Genomic DNA, 21,730 nt, shown 5'->3' with positions numbered 1-21,730 from the left:
ATATTAAGGGTATGAGATAATGGTGGAAGGAACATAAAGTTGGATCAGGCTGAATTTATTGATATGGGCCAACTAAGCAGATATTCTGCATCTAATGTTGCATTTAATATCACAGCTGGGGAGTTATTGAGTGCTGCAAGTTTACTCGGATGAAACATGGAGCAAAAGTTTGCCCACAGCATGGATTTGAAATGCCAGACTGCCTTGGTTTACTGTAGAGGAAGGGATTCAAAGGCTTAGGGAGATAGGAATGCTAACTGATTTGTCACTTAAGACCTACTCACCCACTCTGGTGGCTTCCAGAGGACACATCCTTCACCACGACTGTGAGAAGTAAGTTTGATAGGGGAGCTCCAGGATCCTTGAAGAGCTCTGTGATGGCTCTTCTCTGTAGGCCAGAACTTACAGTGGGAACTGCTGCCACTGAACTGGAAAACCTAAATGCAATAGGGATACTTGGATCTTGGGGTGACAGGGATCAAGTGGCAGCATTCAATGGCCAAGGCAAGGCCAGTGTAGTTACCATAATGGACAGCTGAGATAAAGTAGCAATCTGAATAGTCTGACACAAAGAGACCTATGGCATTGACTAGTTGATCATCATTTTCCTAGAAATGAAATAGACAGGAAACCTATCAAATTCTTATTTGATCTGTATAAGCAGAAAAATTCCAGTCAAGTGAGCAAAAGTCTAACTTGAATCATAAAAACAGAGTCATGGCTTCTCAAGCTGTTCCCAGACTCAAGCCAGATTACAGATTCAACACCCCTTGAATGAAAGGAAGTCCCGGTCCCCTTGAGGAATGAAAGGAAGACCTGGTACCCTGGTCTCCGTTACACTTCCAAAAATTTATACTGTTAATCTTTCTTCCAACATTCCTCAAAGGGACCTTTACTGGGCTGACTATGTAATGGGAAAAGGAAATAATCAGACCTTTAGGGAACTAGTGGACACTGGCTCTGGACTGACACTAATTCCAGGAGATTCAAAATTCACTGTGGCCCACTATCAGAGCAGGGGCTCATGGAGGTCAGATGAGCAATGGAGCTTCAGCTCAGGTTCATTTCACAATGGGCCCAGTGGGTCCCCAAATCCATCCTGTAATTATTTCCCCAGTTTGGGAATACATAACTGGAATAAATTGGAATAGATATATTCCATAATTTTATGTATAATATATATATATATTCCATAATTAGAATAGATGTACTCAGCATGTCTGAATCTCTTCCCTGAGTCTCCAGCCTGCTGGTCTACGCTGAAGATTGGACTTGCTTCTCTACAGTCACATGAGCCACTTCCTTAAAATAACACATTCTCTCTCTCCATATGCAAACACACACACACACACACATCCTGTGGGTTTGTTTCTCTGGAGAACACTAATAGAATACATATCAGATTAAACCAGTCATATCAATAGGTCACAGATCAATCTCTTTCACCTACACTTTTGAAATCTATTGGCTGTACCCATTCCTTTCTCCTTTCTTTAAGCTCTAGAGAAAACTATTAAAACCATTTTGATAAAGGTCAGCTCTGGATCACTAACTGACAAAACCATACAGTCTTCTCAGTCATTGTTTAATTTGACCTGTGGAGTTCAATATTATTTGCCATTCCGTATTCTTAAAACTTTCTTTTAGCTTATTTTCCATGACTCTATTTAATGCTTGTCTTTTATCTCTTATTAGCTAGATCTATCTAATTATTCTTCATCTGCTTTGCAGTTAAAAATCAACATTCTCATATCTTCTCCGTAATTTCTCCTACTGTGTTATCCACTTATGAGATTTTTGACTCCCATCTGTGTACTGATTACTCCTATGTCTGTGTCTACCATAGGCCTTGCTTTTGTGAACTCTAGATTAACATATCTAAATATCTGAGATACTTTACCTGCATACTTCTAAGTGCCTAAGTAGATATATAATGTCTAACAGTGATCATTTTATTTCTTACTCTAGAGCAAAACCCATACAGGATACTAGTAAAATCAAAGTCAGAAATCTGTGGCATTTTTTTAAAATTTCTCCCTCTCTTTCATTCTCTACATACATCTATCCACTAATTTTTTGTGTCATCCTTTATATTCCCATGACCAATGGATCTTTAATTCTGATTATCCTGCCACTGCCTTTCACATCTTCAACTGTAATATCCCATCTCCTTTATTACTTCCTAGACATGCCTACTGTAACCTTCTCCTAAATATGTTCTCTGTCTCCATGCCTGTTGCTCTGTCTCCAATGAGTCCTTTAAATGGCTCTCTGAGTGATCATTGTAGAACCACAATTCTGTCCATAGGAATCCTCAACCAAGACATTTTGTAGATCTTGACACCTTTAAGAACAAATAATAGTTAATGTACAGCATGGGGATTATTGTTAATAATGCCATATTGCGTATTTGAAAATTGCTTAGAGAGTAAATCTTAGGAGTCTTCATCTCAAGAAAGAAAATTATAGCTATGTATGGTGATGGAGGTTGACTATATTTATTGGAGTGATCATTTTGCAATATATACAAATGTTGAATCATTATGTTGTACACCTGAAACTAATATAATGTTATATATCAATTATACCTCCATCAAAAATAAATAGATAAATAAGTAAGACAATAAGAGCAAATAATACTGATCTTGGTATCAGACTTGTGGCTCTCCACACTTTCTGTATTTACATATTCTAAACAGCTGGCTTCACACTCTCCGACCATATTGAAATATGCTCATCTAGGCTCACCTTCAACTTTCAAGCCTGAGTGCTTATAAAAACTTTTCCTCAGACTTTCTCTTCTGAAAAGATAAATTCATCCTTCAAGACTCATCTCAGGTGCTTCCTCCTCTGTGAAGACTTTCTTGAATTCCTCCATCTTCTAGACAAGTCATAGACCTTCCTTTGTCTCCACTGTCCCTTATAGGGTCTCCGTTACAGTACTCTTGACAGACTATTGAAAATATTATTAGCTCTTAAGATCCTTATAAGGTGAACTATGATATTTTCTGGTGCAATGGATTTAAATTACTTGGCTTAAAATCCTAGTTTCAGCATTTACTGGGTGATGGCCATAGGGAAGTTACTTAACCTTTCTGTGCCTCAGTTTTCTGATATGTAAAATGGGGTTACTGATAATCTTCCTCATAGTGCTGTTGTGAAGATTACATTAGTTTATGTATACAAAGTGATTAAAACAGTGCTCAAAGAAGCACTCAATACAGCTTACCTATTATAATTGCAATCTAGGGATCTTCATACTTAAATTTATCCCCACAAGACTTAACACTTCCTCAAATTGTAATGCATTCTCAGTCAAAAATATGATGAACAAGTGAATGCCTCTGAAATTAGGGCTTATATATGTTTCCACTTTTAATATTTTTGCCATATTAAACAATTTACATTTAAAAATTGCTGCTAACAAAGGTCATCTAAAATGACAACTCAATTTTCTAAATTATTCTTTGAGGATAAAATGGGCAGCATTTTCTTGATACAGACCTTTGAGCCTGACATAACTTAGTACTACACAGACAGAAGCACCCAGTTATACATGTTAGTGTATGCATCCAACTTACTGTGTGTGTACGTGTCTTTAATAATACTTTTTTATGGTGAACTTGAGAATTGATAGCATCTGAATTAAAAATTTTTGCCTATCAAATTAATTTCCATGTTACTCTGTAATATGGCACCTTATACTTATCCAGGTACTGTAGTAAATCCAAAATGTGTGTTTGAAGAAAGCATTGGCCTTATCTCTGGACACTCTTGTGATTGCTTTGTATATAAAGGAAAGTAACATTCATTATAAGCAATATCACAGTTTGGTCTTTCTTGAAAGGATGTCAACATTAACGTATGCTCCTTTTAAATATAACAATTGTTGATGCTGATGTCCACTAAGCCACTCAAGTGACACCCTCCCCCACCTCGCCTGCCATAAATTTCTAAATGAAGAAATTCTTTTAGATTCTTTTAGATTTAAAATAGGGGAATTGATTTTTCTTCTCAATAAGTGGAGCTTTCAATAATGGGAACTATTCGAATTAATGTTTTCTATAGATGCTCTTGCTGCAAAGAAACAGAGTTAAATCTGAAACTCAATTATAGTGGTTCAGTTGACCATTGTGTTGGTACATTTGAATTTGCCCTTCATTTTTAGCCCTGAGTTCTATTTTATTTATAAATCTTTACTTTTCTATAAACTGTGTCAAAGCCTTTCTAGAAAGAGCAGGAGCATAAATACATCTATATGTGTTTACACACACACATGTAATGGCTTGAATTGGTCCCAATGTTATCTAGAATGATCAAGACAGAGTTTATTAAACTTTAATTAGTTTCCATGTAGAAAGAAAATTTTGGAACTGTTGTTTCATTTGCAATGTACATTACCAGAGAACCATGGGTTTTCATTACATATTACAAATGTGGAGCCATGTACCTGTGAAAATAATATTTAATTTAATAATAAGTTGGATCTTAGAATTACTCCATTTTAATCTATTTGTAAATAATAATTCATCTTTTAAGTGAATTGGATGAATTCCATACTATTGTAGCAATTATAAAGATAGAATTCCGGAGTATCAAACAAAACTTGCATAAATAACTCCTAGACCCGTTTTACTTATTACTCTAGTCAGTTTCATCAATTTTTCAGCCAAGGGGCTGGGCCATGGCTGAGTGGTTAAATTCACACGCTCACTTCAGCGGCCCAGGTTTTCGCCAGTTCAGATCCTGGGCACAATCTAGCACCTCTCATCAAGGCATGCTGAGACAGCGTCCCACATACCACAACTAAAAGGACCTGCAGCTAGAATATACAACTAGGTACTGGTGGGCTTTGGGGAGAAGAAGAACAAGAAGAAGAAAAAAGATTGTCAACAGGTGTTAGCTCATGTACCAATCTTTAAAAAAAAAAATTCAACCAAATGTCAACTTTCTCACCTCAAATTTGGACAAATAAAGGCTATGGATCCGCTTCGATCAAAACCAGAGAATACCTGCTTGTCAGACATTTGCCAGGTACCTCAATGTGATGTCTAGTTTTCGTTTTAAGCAGAGATGAAATAACTGCTACCCATGAGGCAGAGTTCTAGAGTTATGCTACCCTTTCCGTTGTCTTGAATTTCAAAACTTGATCCTTATATTAAATTAATTCACAAGAAACAAGTGCACCAGAATAACATGAAATTAGCTCACCTTAGAAATGTTTTAGTGATTATCATATTCCATGATCATATGGAGGAATCATATAAGCAGAAGCAATGAACAGTAACATCAGGAAACTTCCATGCTTTAGAGTGCTTTCCTCAAAATTTTCTAAGACCCCTCTTGTTCCCAGGGCTATATGTGGGCAGCAATGCTATCTGGGTGAGGTGCCCTGGGCAAGAACTGCTTGGGCCCAGAGCCATTTCTCTCCTTTAAAGCCATTTCTCTCTGACTTTCTACTCAATTTTTGAGCCCATCAGATACCCCGTGGAACTCCAGGACTAGCATCTATGGAGTTGTCCCAGGGCCACATGACCAGGCTCTGATTCCTATTCGGCAGCTTGTCAAGGAGATTGCTCCTGCTTAATGGCACTGCATATTTTTCACAAAATCACTAGAAATTAGACCGCCAGAATGGTACTCAAAAATTGATTTTGTGTGACTCAAATTTTACACGTAGGTAGTTGTCCCACAGAAAATGTTTGCCTGCGGCCCCATACACCTAAGCGCAACCCTGGCTATGTGGTCATTTCTAACAAAGGTTCTATTTGAAGACCCTCTTCACTGTATTATTTAATATTCTTTAAATACATTTCTAAAAGGTAAATTCCACAAATGTACTGCAAATAATTTAGATATCGAATGGATTTGCTTCCCTTGACCTAACATTGCGACCGTAAGACTCAGCATGTTTCTCACTCATCTAGGCTTCCAGAAAGCTCTGAGAACTCTAATGTTCAAGAGACATAATCTGTATTAGCCTCCTAACTCTTCTATCCTTCTGTATTAGGCTCCTAATTCCATTTCTGTCTTTGGATTTATTTTAAAAATCTCTTCAAGCACATATGTTTTTATTAAAACTATGGCAAAATCTTTTAGAAAATTTATAAACAGAATAAATGAAATCAAAATAAAATATTCATTATTTTGGAAAAATATTTTTTCTGGTGTCATTGATAAATTTTATGTAAGGAAATTAGCAGTAAAGCATGAATGTGTTGAAATAGACAGTTGTCAACAAGCATTTTTGTGAAAAAAAAATTTCTATAAACTTGCCATAAGACTTACAAATTGTGTGTTGTGTTGAAGATTGACGTGCATGTATTTGGGTTCTAACATTTGTTACTTTGGCCATAAATAGTTTCATAACTAGCTTGCCAAACATATAATAAAGAAATTATTTCTAAAGCATAAGCAAGCCCAGTCAAATACTACAAAGCCAAAATCCAAATGATATGTTGTGCAGATCATCATGGTCATTCAAGGATACCAACAGATAATACTTTTCTATGTCTGTTATTGGTAAACAATTTCAGAATGTCTGTAAGCAATAATGTGCTATAATAACATTTTTAATGACATTTACATATTTTAACTTCATATCTTAAGCAAAGGATATCAAAAGTAGGAACAAAAATATAGATTACTTTCACTAAAATAACCTGGGAGAATTGAAGTGAACAAGGATTAAATGATATTCCAAAGCTTACCCGGGCCACTGAGTCAGGAAGAGAAACCAGGTCTCTTGGATTTCAATTCCAGTGTTCTAGTCACTGGTTTGTTCAACTCCTGTGCAAAACATCCATACACAATACACAATGCATAATCCCCCTTGCTATCAAGTGGTTGTCAAAAGAAACACGCCATTACCTTTCCCACATACTGAGGCTCGGAGCCCATGTATTCCTCCAGCACAAAAAACTGATTCCATACCCAGCCACGTTTAACTCGTTGGAAATGTGGTCGCCACCCTGGCAGGTGGATAACATTTTCTCTTGGTTCCGTGGCTAAAGTCTGTGGTGGCTGTGGTTGAAGTGGTGTTAGGAGACCTCCATCAAACAGGACCCAGAGAAGCAGGGATAAACAGTTCCTTGTAAGCATTGGCAAAGGCTTTCCTACAGCAGAGTAATAAAACTCCAGCACTTAATGCAGAATTGTGGAATCCAGGTTTGAGGTGTCTGTGGCCTCCACCACTTAGCTTTCTGTTTTATTGCAGAAATGATAATGCAGGCATTAATCCTTTTGATGAAAAGCCTTTGGCTGTATTATATTCCATCTAAAGGGACCTATAAAACAAATTAACAAAGATTCATTAAATTGGTAGAATTACATGATGATAGTCATCAAAACTCTCATTATATCTGCCAACGTTTAAAGAAAGAGAGAGGAAAGACTCGAAAAAATTATACTGGTAAATGGTCACTGCTATTCAACCCGTAAACTTGGATAAACTAAGTTTTTCATAGACTTGAAAAAATAAGCTACAATGAAGAAAAAGGTGTATCATAAACAGAAGCAATTTTTTTATTAATCGTTTTAAGATTAAAACACAGAACATTATTTTTAATGTGAACTAAGTTAAAGCAGGGTTTTGCAATGTTGCACTTTTCACATTTTGGGTTGGATAATTGTTTGTTACTAGGGAGCTACCTTGTGCATTTCATGAGTTTCAGCAACATTCCTTTCCTCCACTCAATAGATGATAGCTTCTTTCCCCACACCCAGTTACGACAACCAAAAATATCTCCAGACATTGCCAAATATCCCCTGGGAGGAGCAAGATAGGCCAAGATTGAGACCAACAGATTTAGGAAAAAAGAAAATAATTTTTCAAAAAGTAAAAAAAATTCCCCAAAGTTAGAGAATAGAAAGAATCAGACCACCCAGGAAAGAACAAGGTAAGCTGCAAAATCTAAAAGTAAATAATCTTACTGAAATGTAAATGATTAATAAAATGTAAGATGGTTTTATAAGCCTTTATAAGCTTTATATTAAAAAAATACTTCTGTAGCTTAGATATGTAGGAATCATTTTGTAGAAGGTGTGCAGCTCAGGGAGACTTTGGATCCCTATGAGATGGACAACCTCTACTCTATATTTAGATAAAATGGGCTTTAAACTTTTCCTTACAACAAGCTTTTTTGCATTCACTTATCTATGGTTTATTTAGCATTTATGATGTGCAAAATCGTCTACTGTACAGTAGATAGGAAAACATATACAATCTATTCCTCTCTCAAAATCAGAAACAGAAAATAAATGAAAAAACAATCGAACAAATAAATAAATGAGAGCAATTTACCAATTCTGTGAAAAAAAGCAAACAGAATATCCTGATGGTAAAACTGAAGTTAGCAAAAGCCTGCTGTGGGTGACAATTGCCCTGAGAGCTAAAGGAATAAGAGCAACCCTACATTCTGTAAGCAGTCGGGAAAATATGACTCAAGCCGGGTGGTTTTATGCAATTGGCACTAGGGGCACAATGTCCACAGCCTATGAGGTTTCCAACAGTCAAAAACGTTGGAGGCCAGAAATTATATATAATGCTTCCGAAACAAGAGCACTAAAATCAAAGCCAATATATGCTTAATCAAACATCTATAAAACATGCCCTTTTGTCAACCTGTCAGCAGCAATTCAGTTCAATGCTTGTTCAGTCACATATAATATAATAAACAATATAATGCATTCTTCACAAATATTCAAATTTAAACATTTAACATGGGAGCCATTCACCGTACTTGAGATATGAGATGGAGAATATTCAAGTTATACTCTGAAAGTTTTCTATAAGGACACTCCAAAAAGAGAAACGGAACAGGATACATTTTTTTCTGTTGTCTGAAGGGATGCATCGGTCAGATACTGACAAAAACAGAAGTAGTATATATTTTATTGTATTTTTTCATTCTGGCAAAATAACACTCATAAAAAGTTAACTTAGACCTACATTGTCCAATACAGTAACTACTAGCCACACATGGCTATTTAGTTGAAATCTGGCTATTTGAGATTGAAATGTGCTCTTTATTTAATTATATATACCAAATTGCAAATTATTTTAAATTATATACCAAATTTCAAAGAATTAGTACAAAAATAAGAATACAAATTATCTCATAATTAATTTATTTATAACTAGTTAACATGATAATATTGTAGATATATTAGATTAAATAAATATATACTTAAAATTCATTTCACCTATTTATTTTTACTTTTTTAACGTGTTACTGGAAAATTAAAATTCTATGTGCAGTTCGTGTTTGTGGCTTGCATTATTTTCTATTGAACAGCACTGATTTAAACAACAGAGTATAAACCACAGCTGTGATTGCTACTTTAGCAATTTATAATTAACATTCAAAATCAAATATCTAACATGAAATGTATCATGTTTGTGTGACAAAATCTTTAGGATATCAGAGAATATTTGCATCAATTTTCAATCGGCTTGTATAAACATAGTGTGTACAGTTTCCCCCTTTGATTTTCAGGTTCAAATTGCAAATATCAACATCCAAAGTGTTTTAATTTCTTGAATTTTCCGTTTCATCCATGTTTCTTCTCATCGTCATGTCAATCCTGCCCAGGCATATACAGAACAGATCGGGAGACAAACATGAGTGGAAAAGATGGATGGCAGGAAATGACTTCTCACACCTGGTCTATTGTATGTAATTAGGTTGTATTTTTGCCTTCTTGTTCCATAACACTTTTCTGCTCCACTTTGTTCAGGGTGTGAGGTATCAAAACTCAGATTTTAGAGAGCATTGACATCTAAGGTCATTTCTCTAATCAAGTGTCTTTTTGTATTATAATGGAGATTTTTGATGTTGGACCTCTGGCTATATTCATCATCACTGCCACCAGTCTGATTTCAGCTATCTTCTCCTCTTTGAAGTCAAAGATGTCTAAAATTTGAGTTTTGATCCCCTACTATAGTAACCTTTTAGAAATTCTAATCTACTCATGTCATTCCCCTCTGTTACTCTAGAATGTGTGTCTGCAATATGAGGGGATGCGCTCATAAATGATCGGCAAGTTGAGAAGAATGTGAATATAACCTGGAAAGTATGTTGTTTGATAAGCTAATTCCCCAGGACATTAAAGATTCACACCACCAAAAACAGCAGCTAAACATAAAATACTGTAATAAGGCTGAAGTTAACTGGAGCCATGGAGGAGATCAGTGTGAAACACAACCCTCGTTTCCCTCTCGTCCACATTCTGCTCTTCTCTTTGGCTCTCTTTGGACACACAATCTATCTCAGTATGCTGTGCTCTTCCACTTTTTGTGCATTTCCCTCTTTCCCTTTCTTTAAGTAGGCTAATCCTTACTTATATTTTTGCCCTTAAATTACTTTCTCCCTTTTTCTTAAAATGGAACTTTATATTTATTTATTAGTAGTTTGTTTTTGCTAATATTTTCAGCAGGATGATTGCACAGGTTTTGAGGATCTGCACATAATCTCATTTTTTTTCCATGAATGCTGCTATTTTAGTATGAATTCTACAGAATGCAAAGTTTGAAGGAACTCAGATATCATGTTGTGGCAGAAACATTGTAATTAAAAACGTAAAGACTTCTCTCATCGCACACTGGGCATGTAACGTACAGCACGGTGACTACAGTTTATGATACTGTATTATGCATTTGAAAGGTGCTAAGAGAGGAAATCTTAAAATCCAGGATTTTTAGCATGACTTTCATGAGCTTAACAGGGCCTGCATGATCTATCTCTGCATGAGCCTTGCCTGTCTCTCCATCTCTCGACTTCAAATCCTTTAGTTCTTATTAATAACATTAGAGATAATTTATTTTATAGATGTATTTGTATGATTATTTGTTACTGTTTTGTCGGTAGAGTCGTAGAGAGAAGAGGCTCAGTGATGCCTCTTTTGTCACCTCTCGTGTTCCTGGTGTCTGCAATATTACCTGGCATGTGCTAGGTACCAAATCCATAATTGTTAAGTTTGATTGAATTAGTCATTGAATGATAGTAGCAAACTTTTATTGAAAGCTTACTTTGTTCCTGATAATGTTATATGTTCTGTACCTGTACAACTGCTCTGTGAAGGAGGTGCTATCATTGTGCCCATTTTACAGATGAAATGGAGGAATAGAGAAATTTAATGACTTGCCCTTGTCCACAAATTAGTACACATCAGGCAGGTTTGAATTTGGGCAGAGTGACTCCAGAGCCCATTCTATTGGATGCTGTTCTATGCTGCCCCTCTATTAATGACTGCATAAACAGATGAAAGCAGCAAGGGTTTACAATCCTAGCGCGACAAGGAGTATGAGCTTAAAGATCTGAGTTCCAAATTCTTTTTCCAAAGCTAAGTGGGTATTTCAATATTGGGCAGCTTAAGTTTTCTTAGACTCATATAGATCTGGAGTTTGAAGCTAGCAGGTCAATATAGTTCCTTTGAAGCCAGGAGATTCAGGATTCCTAGCACTCACCCACCAGGATATAAAAAGAGACACATAGTTCTGGGCAGAGAAAAACATGGAATAATTGACAGGGCCAGTTTGCTAATAGGATTGGATGGTGGCTGGAAATTAAGAAACTGCACAACAGCCAAGCTAATGCACCCAGCAAGATCACTAGACAGGCCAGGAGACCGGAAGTAGGTGTTGCACAGAGAGGAAGGTAAGGTGGTTTCCAGCTCTGCATGGTTCTTTGTAGTTTGCTTGAAGTGGGGATGCTGTGCTGGAGTCAGTCAGAGGAGAAGGCAGCCTGTTAGACCTGCTTGACGACTCCAAATTTGAGGTTGCTTCCAGCCTTGTTATACTTAAACAAATCACAAGAAAATAAAGGAATAAAAAGATGGGCTTTGGAACAAAATAGATCTCAGGAATAATTGCTAATGAAGTCACAGCATGGTTTTATGCTAAGTAAATATCTGTTAAACAGCATTTGAATTGTGTGGACACAATCAACTAGTTCTATGTCTGTGGGGCTATATACATGATAAAATAAAATATATGTTAATCTCACCATTCAGTTAGAACACGTGTTCGTGTGCATGAACTCGTATTATTGCAGTATGATCCTAAAAATCCATTCCAAGGCTCTCTAATCCTGCCATCCTTTAGTGAACAGATAAACAGATATTATTTCAGTGCACGATGCTGCTCCCACCAGATCCCTGCCTCCAGCCACAGTTGCCAGCCAGGGAGCTTTTAAAGTGTTATATCACAACAAAAGTAATGCAAGGATATTGAAGGACCCTGACTCTTAAGTGAAAGGAGTACAACTCCCCCAGGCATGAAACAAAGCCTAAATCACAAGGAAAAACTACACCAAGCTGTCGACCTGGGTACACTTGCTGAGCGCCAATGGTGTTGTTATAAGAACAAGAAAAGCAGACTTATTCTGAGGTGTCAGCACCCTGTGGAAACATGTGAACTTTAAAGAAGACATATTTATTACAAAGGACGCCACCAGAGGTGTGTTTTATTCCATAGACTGGATTTCGAGCACAGTGTTTAAAAATTTATATTTGTCTATTATTCCCAAACTTTCGTAGAGCCATGTGGCTTTCCAAAGACGTCCCAAACCTGCTGATGAATCTCGGGAGCCAAACATTCCTTTTAGCAGAAGAGAGAATTTAAAAAATGCTCATATATCAAAGCAGAGGATACTTAGATGTGAAATACCCACTGGCAGTTTTTCTATTGTGTCTCTAAAGCTGAGAGATAGCCAAAGAGTATTGTTTTTGTAGTTATTTATATAATTTTGGGTGTGTTTGCTTTTAAGAATAGCTCCTGATAGGGATCTACTTCATATAAATTACACTGAAAGAGTCTATCTTTGTTAGAAAATGTCTTATTAGGCTGACAGATATGTTAATTATTACAAAAGGTTCTTTATTACAGGTAACATTCTCAGGTGACCTGCAAATTAGATAGCTCTTTAATAGTGACCATGCCTATTGGGTATGGAGTAATTTTTCAAGGGTACTTCTTAAAGTTTAAAAAAAGACCAACAGAATATTTACAGTCCGCCCACCGCTCCTTATCAATAAATGGTCTTTTACTTTAAAAATAATACAAAAGGAGTTATTCTTTTCCATATAACAACAACAAACAAATGGCAAAATAATTATGTAATCCCAAAATTATTGAAATGTCAACAATAAACTTTATACCTGTCCTCATGTAATACTTTACCTTAAAAACGTAATTTTTTAAATGTGATTTAACTTTACATTTTCAATTTTCTCCTTCGTATTGTATAAATGCATTATCATCAATAAGTATTTAAAGATTCCAGGGAAATCTGATAGTTTAAGAATTTGATGCTAGAAAAGTTTTCTGAAGGTTTTACCAGAGATTTTGTTATGTAAAATGTTTAACTTTATTCAGAAATGAAAGTCATTCTTGAAATGACTTGGGGATGAGCAAACATCCCCACCACAACTCTCTGGGTCCTAGTAAACCCACACCAAAAGGAAATTTTGCCCTCTCTCTGGTGCATCAAAACCTTAACCACAACTCTTCTATTTTATGACTTTGACACTGAGAAGTAGGGACGATAAACCATTTCTGTTGCCTCTTAGGAGAGAAACAAAGATGACTGAAGGTGCTAATTACTCTGGGATCTTAATATGTGGAGTTCATTGATCCTTGCTCTCTGACTTGTTCAGATCTTATTCTCCACTGCACACACAGAGATGTATATTTCAACTGAAATGGTACAGGTGTCTCTAGTAAGCCAAGAAAAAATATTGTGAAAAGACAAACTCAATATGGGACATCTTTCCAGGACATGGTGACAGGTGACTCAATCTCTCTCTCTATGAGAAGAGAGATTTGAGTACACACGTATTTTCATGGTGTGATTTTTAGCTGCATTGTTAGGACACCCTTGATATGATATTCTCAAAATATCACTTTACACCTCTTTTGTCTTCCTCCCAAACCTCAGTCTAATCATGAGAAAAACATTAGAGAAATCCTAATTGAGGAACAGTCTACAAAATACCTGACCAGTACTCCTCAAAACTGTGAATGTCATTGAAAACAAGGAAAATTTGAGAAGTTGCCACAGCCAAGAGATGCCTAAGGAAACATGACAACTAAATGTAACGGATAGGATTCTGGAACAGAACAGGGACATTAGATAAAATCTAAGGAAATCTGAATAAAGTATGGACTTTAGTTAATTATAATGTATCAATATTGAAAGCAGTGGACAGATAGCCATTAATGACTATTCTTAAAAGTCAGGTAGATAAGCAATGTATTATCAGACTCCCACTAGGCTCCTTATAGGTAACATCTCTGATGCTTGAGTCACCATGGTGACAGGTGCTTAAGTTGTTTTTCAGGAACTGTGGATTGACTCTTTGTCTAGCTCAAGCCAGTTGAGATTACAGACTCAGCAGCTGGGCTGCAAGAATGTCAGATAGGTTACCCTTTGACATCAGAGAGCCAAAAACTCCACCCTCAGATCATGCTAATGCCACCATTTTGTGAACATGTGTCAAGTGAAGAGCATGAATCTTGACTGTGCTTGTGCAGATAACTGATTACCTCACCTTTCCTTACCACCACTCATGTATCTCCACACTTCAGATAACTGCATCCCTTGATCCCATAAATATCTCAAATCCTCATTTTCAGGGAGGAGGATTTGAGACTTGTTTGCCTGTCTCCTTGCTTGGCTGCCTCGTGAATAAACCTATTCTCTGCTGCAAAACTCATCATTTTGGTGATTGGCCCACTGGATGGTGGGCAACATGAGCCTGGTTCAGTTACAATATTGATTATTTAACTGTAACAAACGTATCATACTAATGTAAGATATTAATTATATAGTGGTAAGTGGGTACTGGATATATGAGAATTCTCTGTACCATCTTTTCAATTTTTCTATAAATTTACACTTGTTCAAAAAAGTAAAGTTTATTTTTTTTAAAAAAAAGGAAGACGTGGGATTCAGTAACAGGGATATTTAACAAAAGAGAAAGACAAAGGGAATTTCCAGTGAAATAGCAGAGAGGAATTTTAGGAAGAGAAGTGTATGCTGGCTCAGGCAGCACCGGTCCAGATTGGAGACAGAATTCCAAGGATACAACAAGGATTGGAAATTAATGAATTAAAACTAATGATTACATGGTGTTTTTAAATGACAGGGAGGAAATTCACATTTCATTGCAGCGATTGTTGATGAATAAATGATTAACATATAAAAAAATAAGCAAATAAAAAGATAATTATTAATTCCTTGGAAACAAAAATATTACCAGAAATAAAATTGAATCATATAATTATATGTTTGTATTCAAGGACAAAACTATAATTTTTGCAGCATTATGAGTTTATCCACTTTAGGACATAAAACAACACACTTATGCAAATATTTACTTGACATTTGTATTTAACCAAGATTCAATGTACAGCCACTTCTTAAGAATTTGAAACTATTTTTGTAAATTGAGAGATTGTGGTCAAATAAAAGAGATATTTTCAAAATATTTGCTGATAAATGGATGAGATCTCATCATCTAGAGGCTTGGCAAATGGCTAAAAAATGGTACAGCCTACTTTCTACCAAACACAGCAGAAATTTACACTGTAATGGGACAAGATGGGAGGGAAAACTTATTTAGAGTCCTATTTAGAGATTGCCTTTGAAAATGATGGAAATCTTCTGTATTAGAAATAATTCAAAGGCTGAAAACCATAGGATCTCCATTTTGATTACCACTTCACAATGCCTAGAAGTATACTTTATGTTGAAAAATAGTTTGAATTTTTATGCCGCATTCAAATTCTGTACCAACAAAATAAGGGGAAATGCACCAGCGGCGATAGATTGCAGAAAGCTTACAGAAGGCCAGCCACTAGGGACTGATGGAAAGCTGCTCAGAAAATCAGCTTAGAGTAAGATTGGATTAAATCCCAGTTCTAGCAAAACAGCCAAGATTGTCTGAAGGATCTTAACCTTCATCACACCCCTGAGCAGTCTTCCTGAATTTTCACTCTTCTAAAGCTAATCAGGACTGAAGGAAAAAAAAAAAAATTATAATGTGTACATTCTGAGAGCAAACCTAAACAGTAGGGTACAATACTTCTGGAGTGGCAGAGTAAGGAGTTCAGCAGACACTCTCCACAGTAAAATAGCAAATTTACTGAGAAAATTTTTGAAAAGCAATCATTTAAAGTTGCTGGAAATTGTCTCAGGCATATGCAGCAAATGGAGAAACAGTCATTCCAAGAAATCTACTAAATCTTGGTAAAAACAGCCAGAATCTGTGACGTTGAGCCATGACCTGTGTCCCCAGATGATATTTTATAATGTGTATATCCCAGGTCTGTGTTACAGAAGCTCTCTATTCTGGGCAGGTGCAGCCAAAAAGCTGGAGGCTCCCTTTCTACTCAGCGTCTAGTCTCAAGCTATGGTTTCACCCCGGGAGGCAGAGGGGGAAGGCTGGCAGTGGCGTTTCACATCCCTCCTCCTCAGTCCTGTGTTGCAGAAATGCTATTTCGCTCAGGTGTGCACAGAGAGGATGTGACTCCCTTTCTCATGAGCCCCAATTCAGAGACTGAAAGATCTACTCCAGACACAGCAGGTTGAGAATACCGAGCCCAGTCATCCCATCCTACCCCACTTGCAGGGCAAAGGTTCTGCATTTATATGGAGAAAGCAAAAGGACCACGGGCTGCTATCCCCTACCACCACGATCACCACCACCACCACCAATGTCCTCTCATAGAGTGAGGGTGGCCCCACAGGAAGAGTGGGTCCCAGCTCCCATCTTTGTTGCACTGCTGCAGGCATGCTTCCCAGGGGGAAGGGAGGCCACAAAGACAAAGAGCTCCACAACTCTGTCTGCCACTTTATTTCTAACAGAATGTGAACTCCTTGGCTAAGCATGTTGTTGGAGATAATGGAGATCTTGGTGAAGAACAATTACGAGGAATTTGGTAAATCTATGATACAAGCAAAATGGCAGGGCAGCCAGAAGTTTCATAGAGAGAACCAGGCAAAAGGACAACCAAGAAGAACCCTTTGGAATCAGTCACTCTGGGGGTTGGGAAGTCTGCGCACATATGCTAAGCTATACTCACTCTCTAGAGATCACTGCAGGGAAGAAAGCAGATGTGAGAGCATTTCCAAAGCTGCACCCAGACCCATCAACACAGGGCAGGGGCCTCACAGTGCCACGGGTTTAAATACAACTTCATGCCAACAGTGACTGAGCAGTAAGTTACTCTGACCCAGGGGCAGCTCCTAGGAAGCCAGGCTTAAAAATTATACTTATCCCTTGCAGTCTGGGAGAATTTGTGTATACCCAATTCTATGCCCTCTCAGGAGCAATTAGAGATAGAATCTTCTGGGTACCAGTCCTCAGCTGAACATGGAGCAAAAAGTGCAAATTCACTGATTAGTAATAGCAGCCTACAAGTCACACAGATATCCAGTGGTAGAGAGTAAAAATCTACCTGGTTAAGAGGCTTAAGCACAGCTGTTGATCAATAGGCCATTTGTGGATGCAGGGCTAATAGCACATGCAGCCAGCTTAAAAGATCAAGAAGAGAAAACACATACGAACAGGGACATCAGAGGCCGACATTGTGGAGGTAACAAACTTCTCTGAATGAGTTCACCCAGTCCACTAAACAAGTAAATGATCAAACAAACAACAAGAACAAACCAGGGAAGGGGACTGGAGCTTCAATAACCACTGCCGTCACAATATATTATTTATAAAGTATGTCCAGTTTTCAACAATTCAGGACATGCAGAGAAACGGGAAAGAGTGACCAATACAGCGGGAAAAAGCAGTCAGAGGAATTTGCCTTTGAAGGGCTTAGATGGTGGATTTAGAAGGCACAGGCTTCAAAACAGCTATTATAAATGTGGGCTTTTGAGCTAATGGTTCTCAACCTGCAGTGAAGATATAAACAACCCAGGGGCCAATTTACAGGATCCATCTTTGGCTCATTTATATAACACTGTGCAATAGAATATTATCTGGACTGAAAGAGATAAAGTACTGATCAATGCTGCAACATTAATGAACCTTAAAAACATTGTGCTAAATGAAAGTAGCTAGTCACAAAAGACCACGTATTATATGGATTTCTTCATATGAAATGTCTAGGGTAGGCAAATACATAAAGACAGAGGGTAGATTAGCAGTTGCTTGGGGCTGGTACTTGGGGTGGGGTGTGAGGACAGATTGTTAATGGGTTTGGGGTTTCTTATAGGGGACAAAAATGTCCTAAAATTAGATTGCGGTTATGGTTGCACAATCTCGTGAATATACTAATAAAACATTGAATTGCATAGTTTAAATGGATGAATTGTGTGGTATTATATCACAATAAAGCTGTAACTGAAAAAAAAGCATCTAAGAAAAAATGACCAAATGGTAGACTTCATACTCAGGATTTTGGTCTGAAATTAGTGCACCTGAAATTGTCTTTGTTTCTAGAAGTAAATTGAATCAAGTAGGATCCCAATGAACATGTGGATATATTGTACACAACAGTGATCAGGGTCTACCTCAGTACTCACCTGTGGCTCACGTTCAAGAGTATGCTCACTGACTAAGTACTGCTAGTGCCTAAGGGTTTCACCATGAGTGCCTAGGCATAACATAAATCCTTTGAATTTTTACAGAAACCAGCTGGCTGGAGATAAGCCCACATTTGCTTCACCTATGCTGCGTCTTGATTCAATGGGAATCCATAGTCGTGCTGTTACATGTATGATTTTCTTCTAACACACAAAGACAGTACCTTCCTTCAAACATCACTGGAGGCAGTGAACTTGGGTGAAAGACGGATCTGAATGCCTGCCTTGACTTATTTCCTAGACTAGGTCCTGAAAGCACCTTTACAGATGCCCCAGAGAAATACGAGCCACTGTAAGCAAAAGAGCCCTTGGGTTGCAGAAATAGATTCAAGGCTACTCTTTATGGAGAAACACAGATTTAAATAATACCAATACTTAGTGGTGTGAAGAGTTTTATTCACCAGAATTCCAAAGGGACTAAATCTTGGAGGAAAATGAGCCAGAGATTAGCACAAAGTATACTTCCAAGAGGAATGCACATAAGGAAGAAAGCAATGACAAAGAGACCATCATGACAGCGAGGGGGCGTCATCTGGTATGGGTAGGTGAGTGTAGCAGTGTAGCGGGGTGGACAGAAAGAGGGAAGGAGATTTTGGAGATGAATTTTAATTTGGAGGGTGTTAATGGGCATAAAAATGCATCAGGATGGCCCAGATATGTATCAGTACAGATTTCAGGACACATATAATTGAGGCGACAAAACTATCAGTTTTATTTCTAAAACCCAAGAAAATAATTTGTCTTTCTTAAATAAAAAGTACTTGTATTTGCCAACAATTTTATAATGATTTTATGATTCTTAACCCTTAAATAAAATATCAGAGAAAGTCTTCTTGTAACTTCTTGGCCTTCCAATAATGAGACATATATTCAAGATCTTGAATGGGGATTGGACTTTGATTTTTCAAAGAGAAAAATAGAGGAGTAGGGGCAAAAGGAAGGGCAGCTGCTGCAGGAGAAGAGAAACAGTAATCAGAAAATATTCTCTAATTCAATAATTTCAGAAAATACTAAGATCGTACAGGCTCATAAGACCTTTTTTTCCTTAGAATTACCTTACATTCTTCTCTGTTTAACTCTTGATGTGTCTCATTACAAAGCTTCAAATCTGAATCTCCAAAACTATTATATAACTCTCTATAAAGTCATACCAATATAGCTATGGCTGCTTTATCTACTGTCTGCCACATTATTTTTGTTAATTTTTTATTTATAGAACCCAGTCTACCTCTTAAAATATATATATATTTTTTGCAAAGCTGTGGATTTCTCTTCATTTTTTTAAAGATTGGGCCTGAGCTAACATCTGTTGCCAGTCTTCCTTTTTTTTCCTTCTTCTCCCCAAAGACCCCAGTACATAGTTGTATATTCCAGTTGTAGGTCCCTCTAGTTCTGCTATGTGGGACACCACCTCAGCATGGCTTGATGAGATGTGCTAGGTCTGCACTCAGTATCCGAACCAGCGAAACCCTGAGCCACCAAAGCAGAGTGTGCAAACTTAACCACTCGGTCACAGGGCCGGCTCCGGAAAATATACTCAGTTAAGTAACAAATTACTGCATTACAGTTTTGATTTATTAAAATACCCCTATATGTTATGACCCTCTTGACTTTTGTGTACCACAGGAGACGTAAATGAGTTTTATTCTTTTAGGAACTGTTCTATAATTTCACTCATTGAAATATATTTTATTTATAATTTAATTATTTGAGTAATTGAGGGATACCTATTATTTACCAAAGTATTAGCTGTGCCATGTGAAACTTATTCTTGATCTATTTTGCTATAATATTTTACTAGAGTATTATTTCCAAATTATACCAGTTGTGGTTATTTACTCAAATTACTCATTTTTTATTATGAAAATCAGATATTCCCTTTGTACAAAAATTTGAAAGTACAGTATAAAAAGAAAACATAAATCACCTTTATTGACATCCAGATTTTTGCTCAGTCAGTTCTTCAGCACACAAACATTTATTGAGCACCTAATATTCTCCAGGCACAATTTTAAACATTGAGGCCTATCACTGAACACACCTGACACAATTTTATATTTACATAATACTTTCTCTAGGAAGATAATAGAAATGACGTTGATGTAATTATTTGAATATTTTTATTCCCATATTTAAAACATTGGTCATGTACTCTGTTTGTATGTTGTTTGTTTACGTGTGTTACTATGGGGAATTGAGAATTGATTTGCAAGACTGTAGAATGTAACCCTTGTTATTCTTCCTCTATTTGCAGACCTCCAAAACTTTCTTAATATCAGAGTCTCATTGGAAAACTTATAAAGCATCATTGACTATTTCATTTTCCCAGAACATGGAAGGTGTAGTGCTTCCAGTGTTCCTGTGGACAATAGCCAGGTCTTAGACTTCAAGTGTGCCTAGAACATTTTCCACTTTTACAAGCATTATTGAAGACAAATGGAGACAATAAAAATCAAAATAAGTAAAAGAGAAATTGTCAAAAAGTGAGCCCTGTGTAAAAACACATATAATAAAAAACACTTGTTTGGTTTTTTATAATCTCATAAATCAAAGAAAGTGGTAAAATATTATTTACAAAAAATTCTATACCAATGATGTAATTCTATAAACTCTGGATGAGGAAACTAGGATCCACATATCAGACAGATTTCTACTAATGTCATAATCTAGGGATTCACAAACATTTTCTATAAAGGACCAGATAAGAAATATTTTACGCTTTGTGGGCCTTAAGGTCTCTTTCACAAGTACCCAACACTGCCATTGTAGCCTGAGGGAAGTCATCAACAATAGGTAACCAAATGGGAGTGGCTGTGTTCCATTGCCTCCATTTACAAAATCAGGCACAGAGCAGGATCTGGCCAGCAGGCCATAGCTTACCAATCCCTAAAATGAGAAGGTCATTTGAATAGTACCTTTCAAGAGGTACAGTGGAAAGGCATCTGTAAAGTCACTGATAATTTGATATCATCGTCAGAATTTCCATGTGAATAAGACCAATGTCTTTAATTCTCTTTCAAGTACATGAAACGTTTTAAAATAAACTTTGGAATCTATTGGAGGTAGACATTACAATGTAAGACGTTACAATGTAAGACACACAATGTGAGACATTTCAATGCCAGGGAGCT

At 36.8% G+C, this 21,730-nt stretch overlaps 1 protein-coding gene across 3 annotated transcripts in view; it reads right to left on the bottom strand.

Moving 5' to 3' along the window:
- Positions 1-21,730, bottom strand: part of CDH12 (cadherin 12) — a 935,429-nt gene that overhangs the window by 265,620 nt on the left and 648,079 nt on the right. For all 3 annotated transcript variants that reach the window (XM_070519843.1, XM_070519842.1, XM_014827976.3), the window contains one exon: positions 6,871-7,286. In XM_070519843.1, coding sequence (XP_070375944.1) covers positions 6,871-7,101 — 231 coding nt within the window. In that variant the 5' untranslated portion in view covers positions 7,102-7,286. The remainder of the gene's footprint in view (positions 1-6,870; positions 7,287-21,730) is intronic.

This window comes from Equus asinus, chromosome 10 (assembly GCF_041296235.1).
Source record: "Equus asinus isolate D_3611 breed Donkey chromosome 10, EquAss-T2T_v2, whole genome shotgun sequence".
Lineage (NCBI taxonomy): Eukaryota > Metazoa > Chordata > Mammalia > Perissodactyla > Equidae > Equus > Equus asinus.
This window is presented reverse-complemented; position numbering and strand designations above follow the sequence as displayed.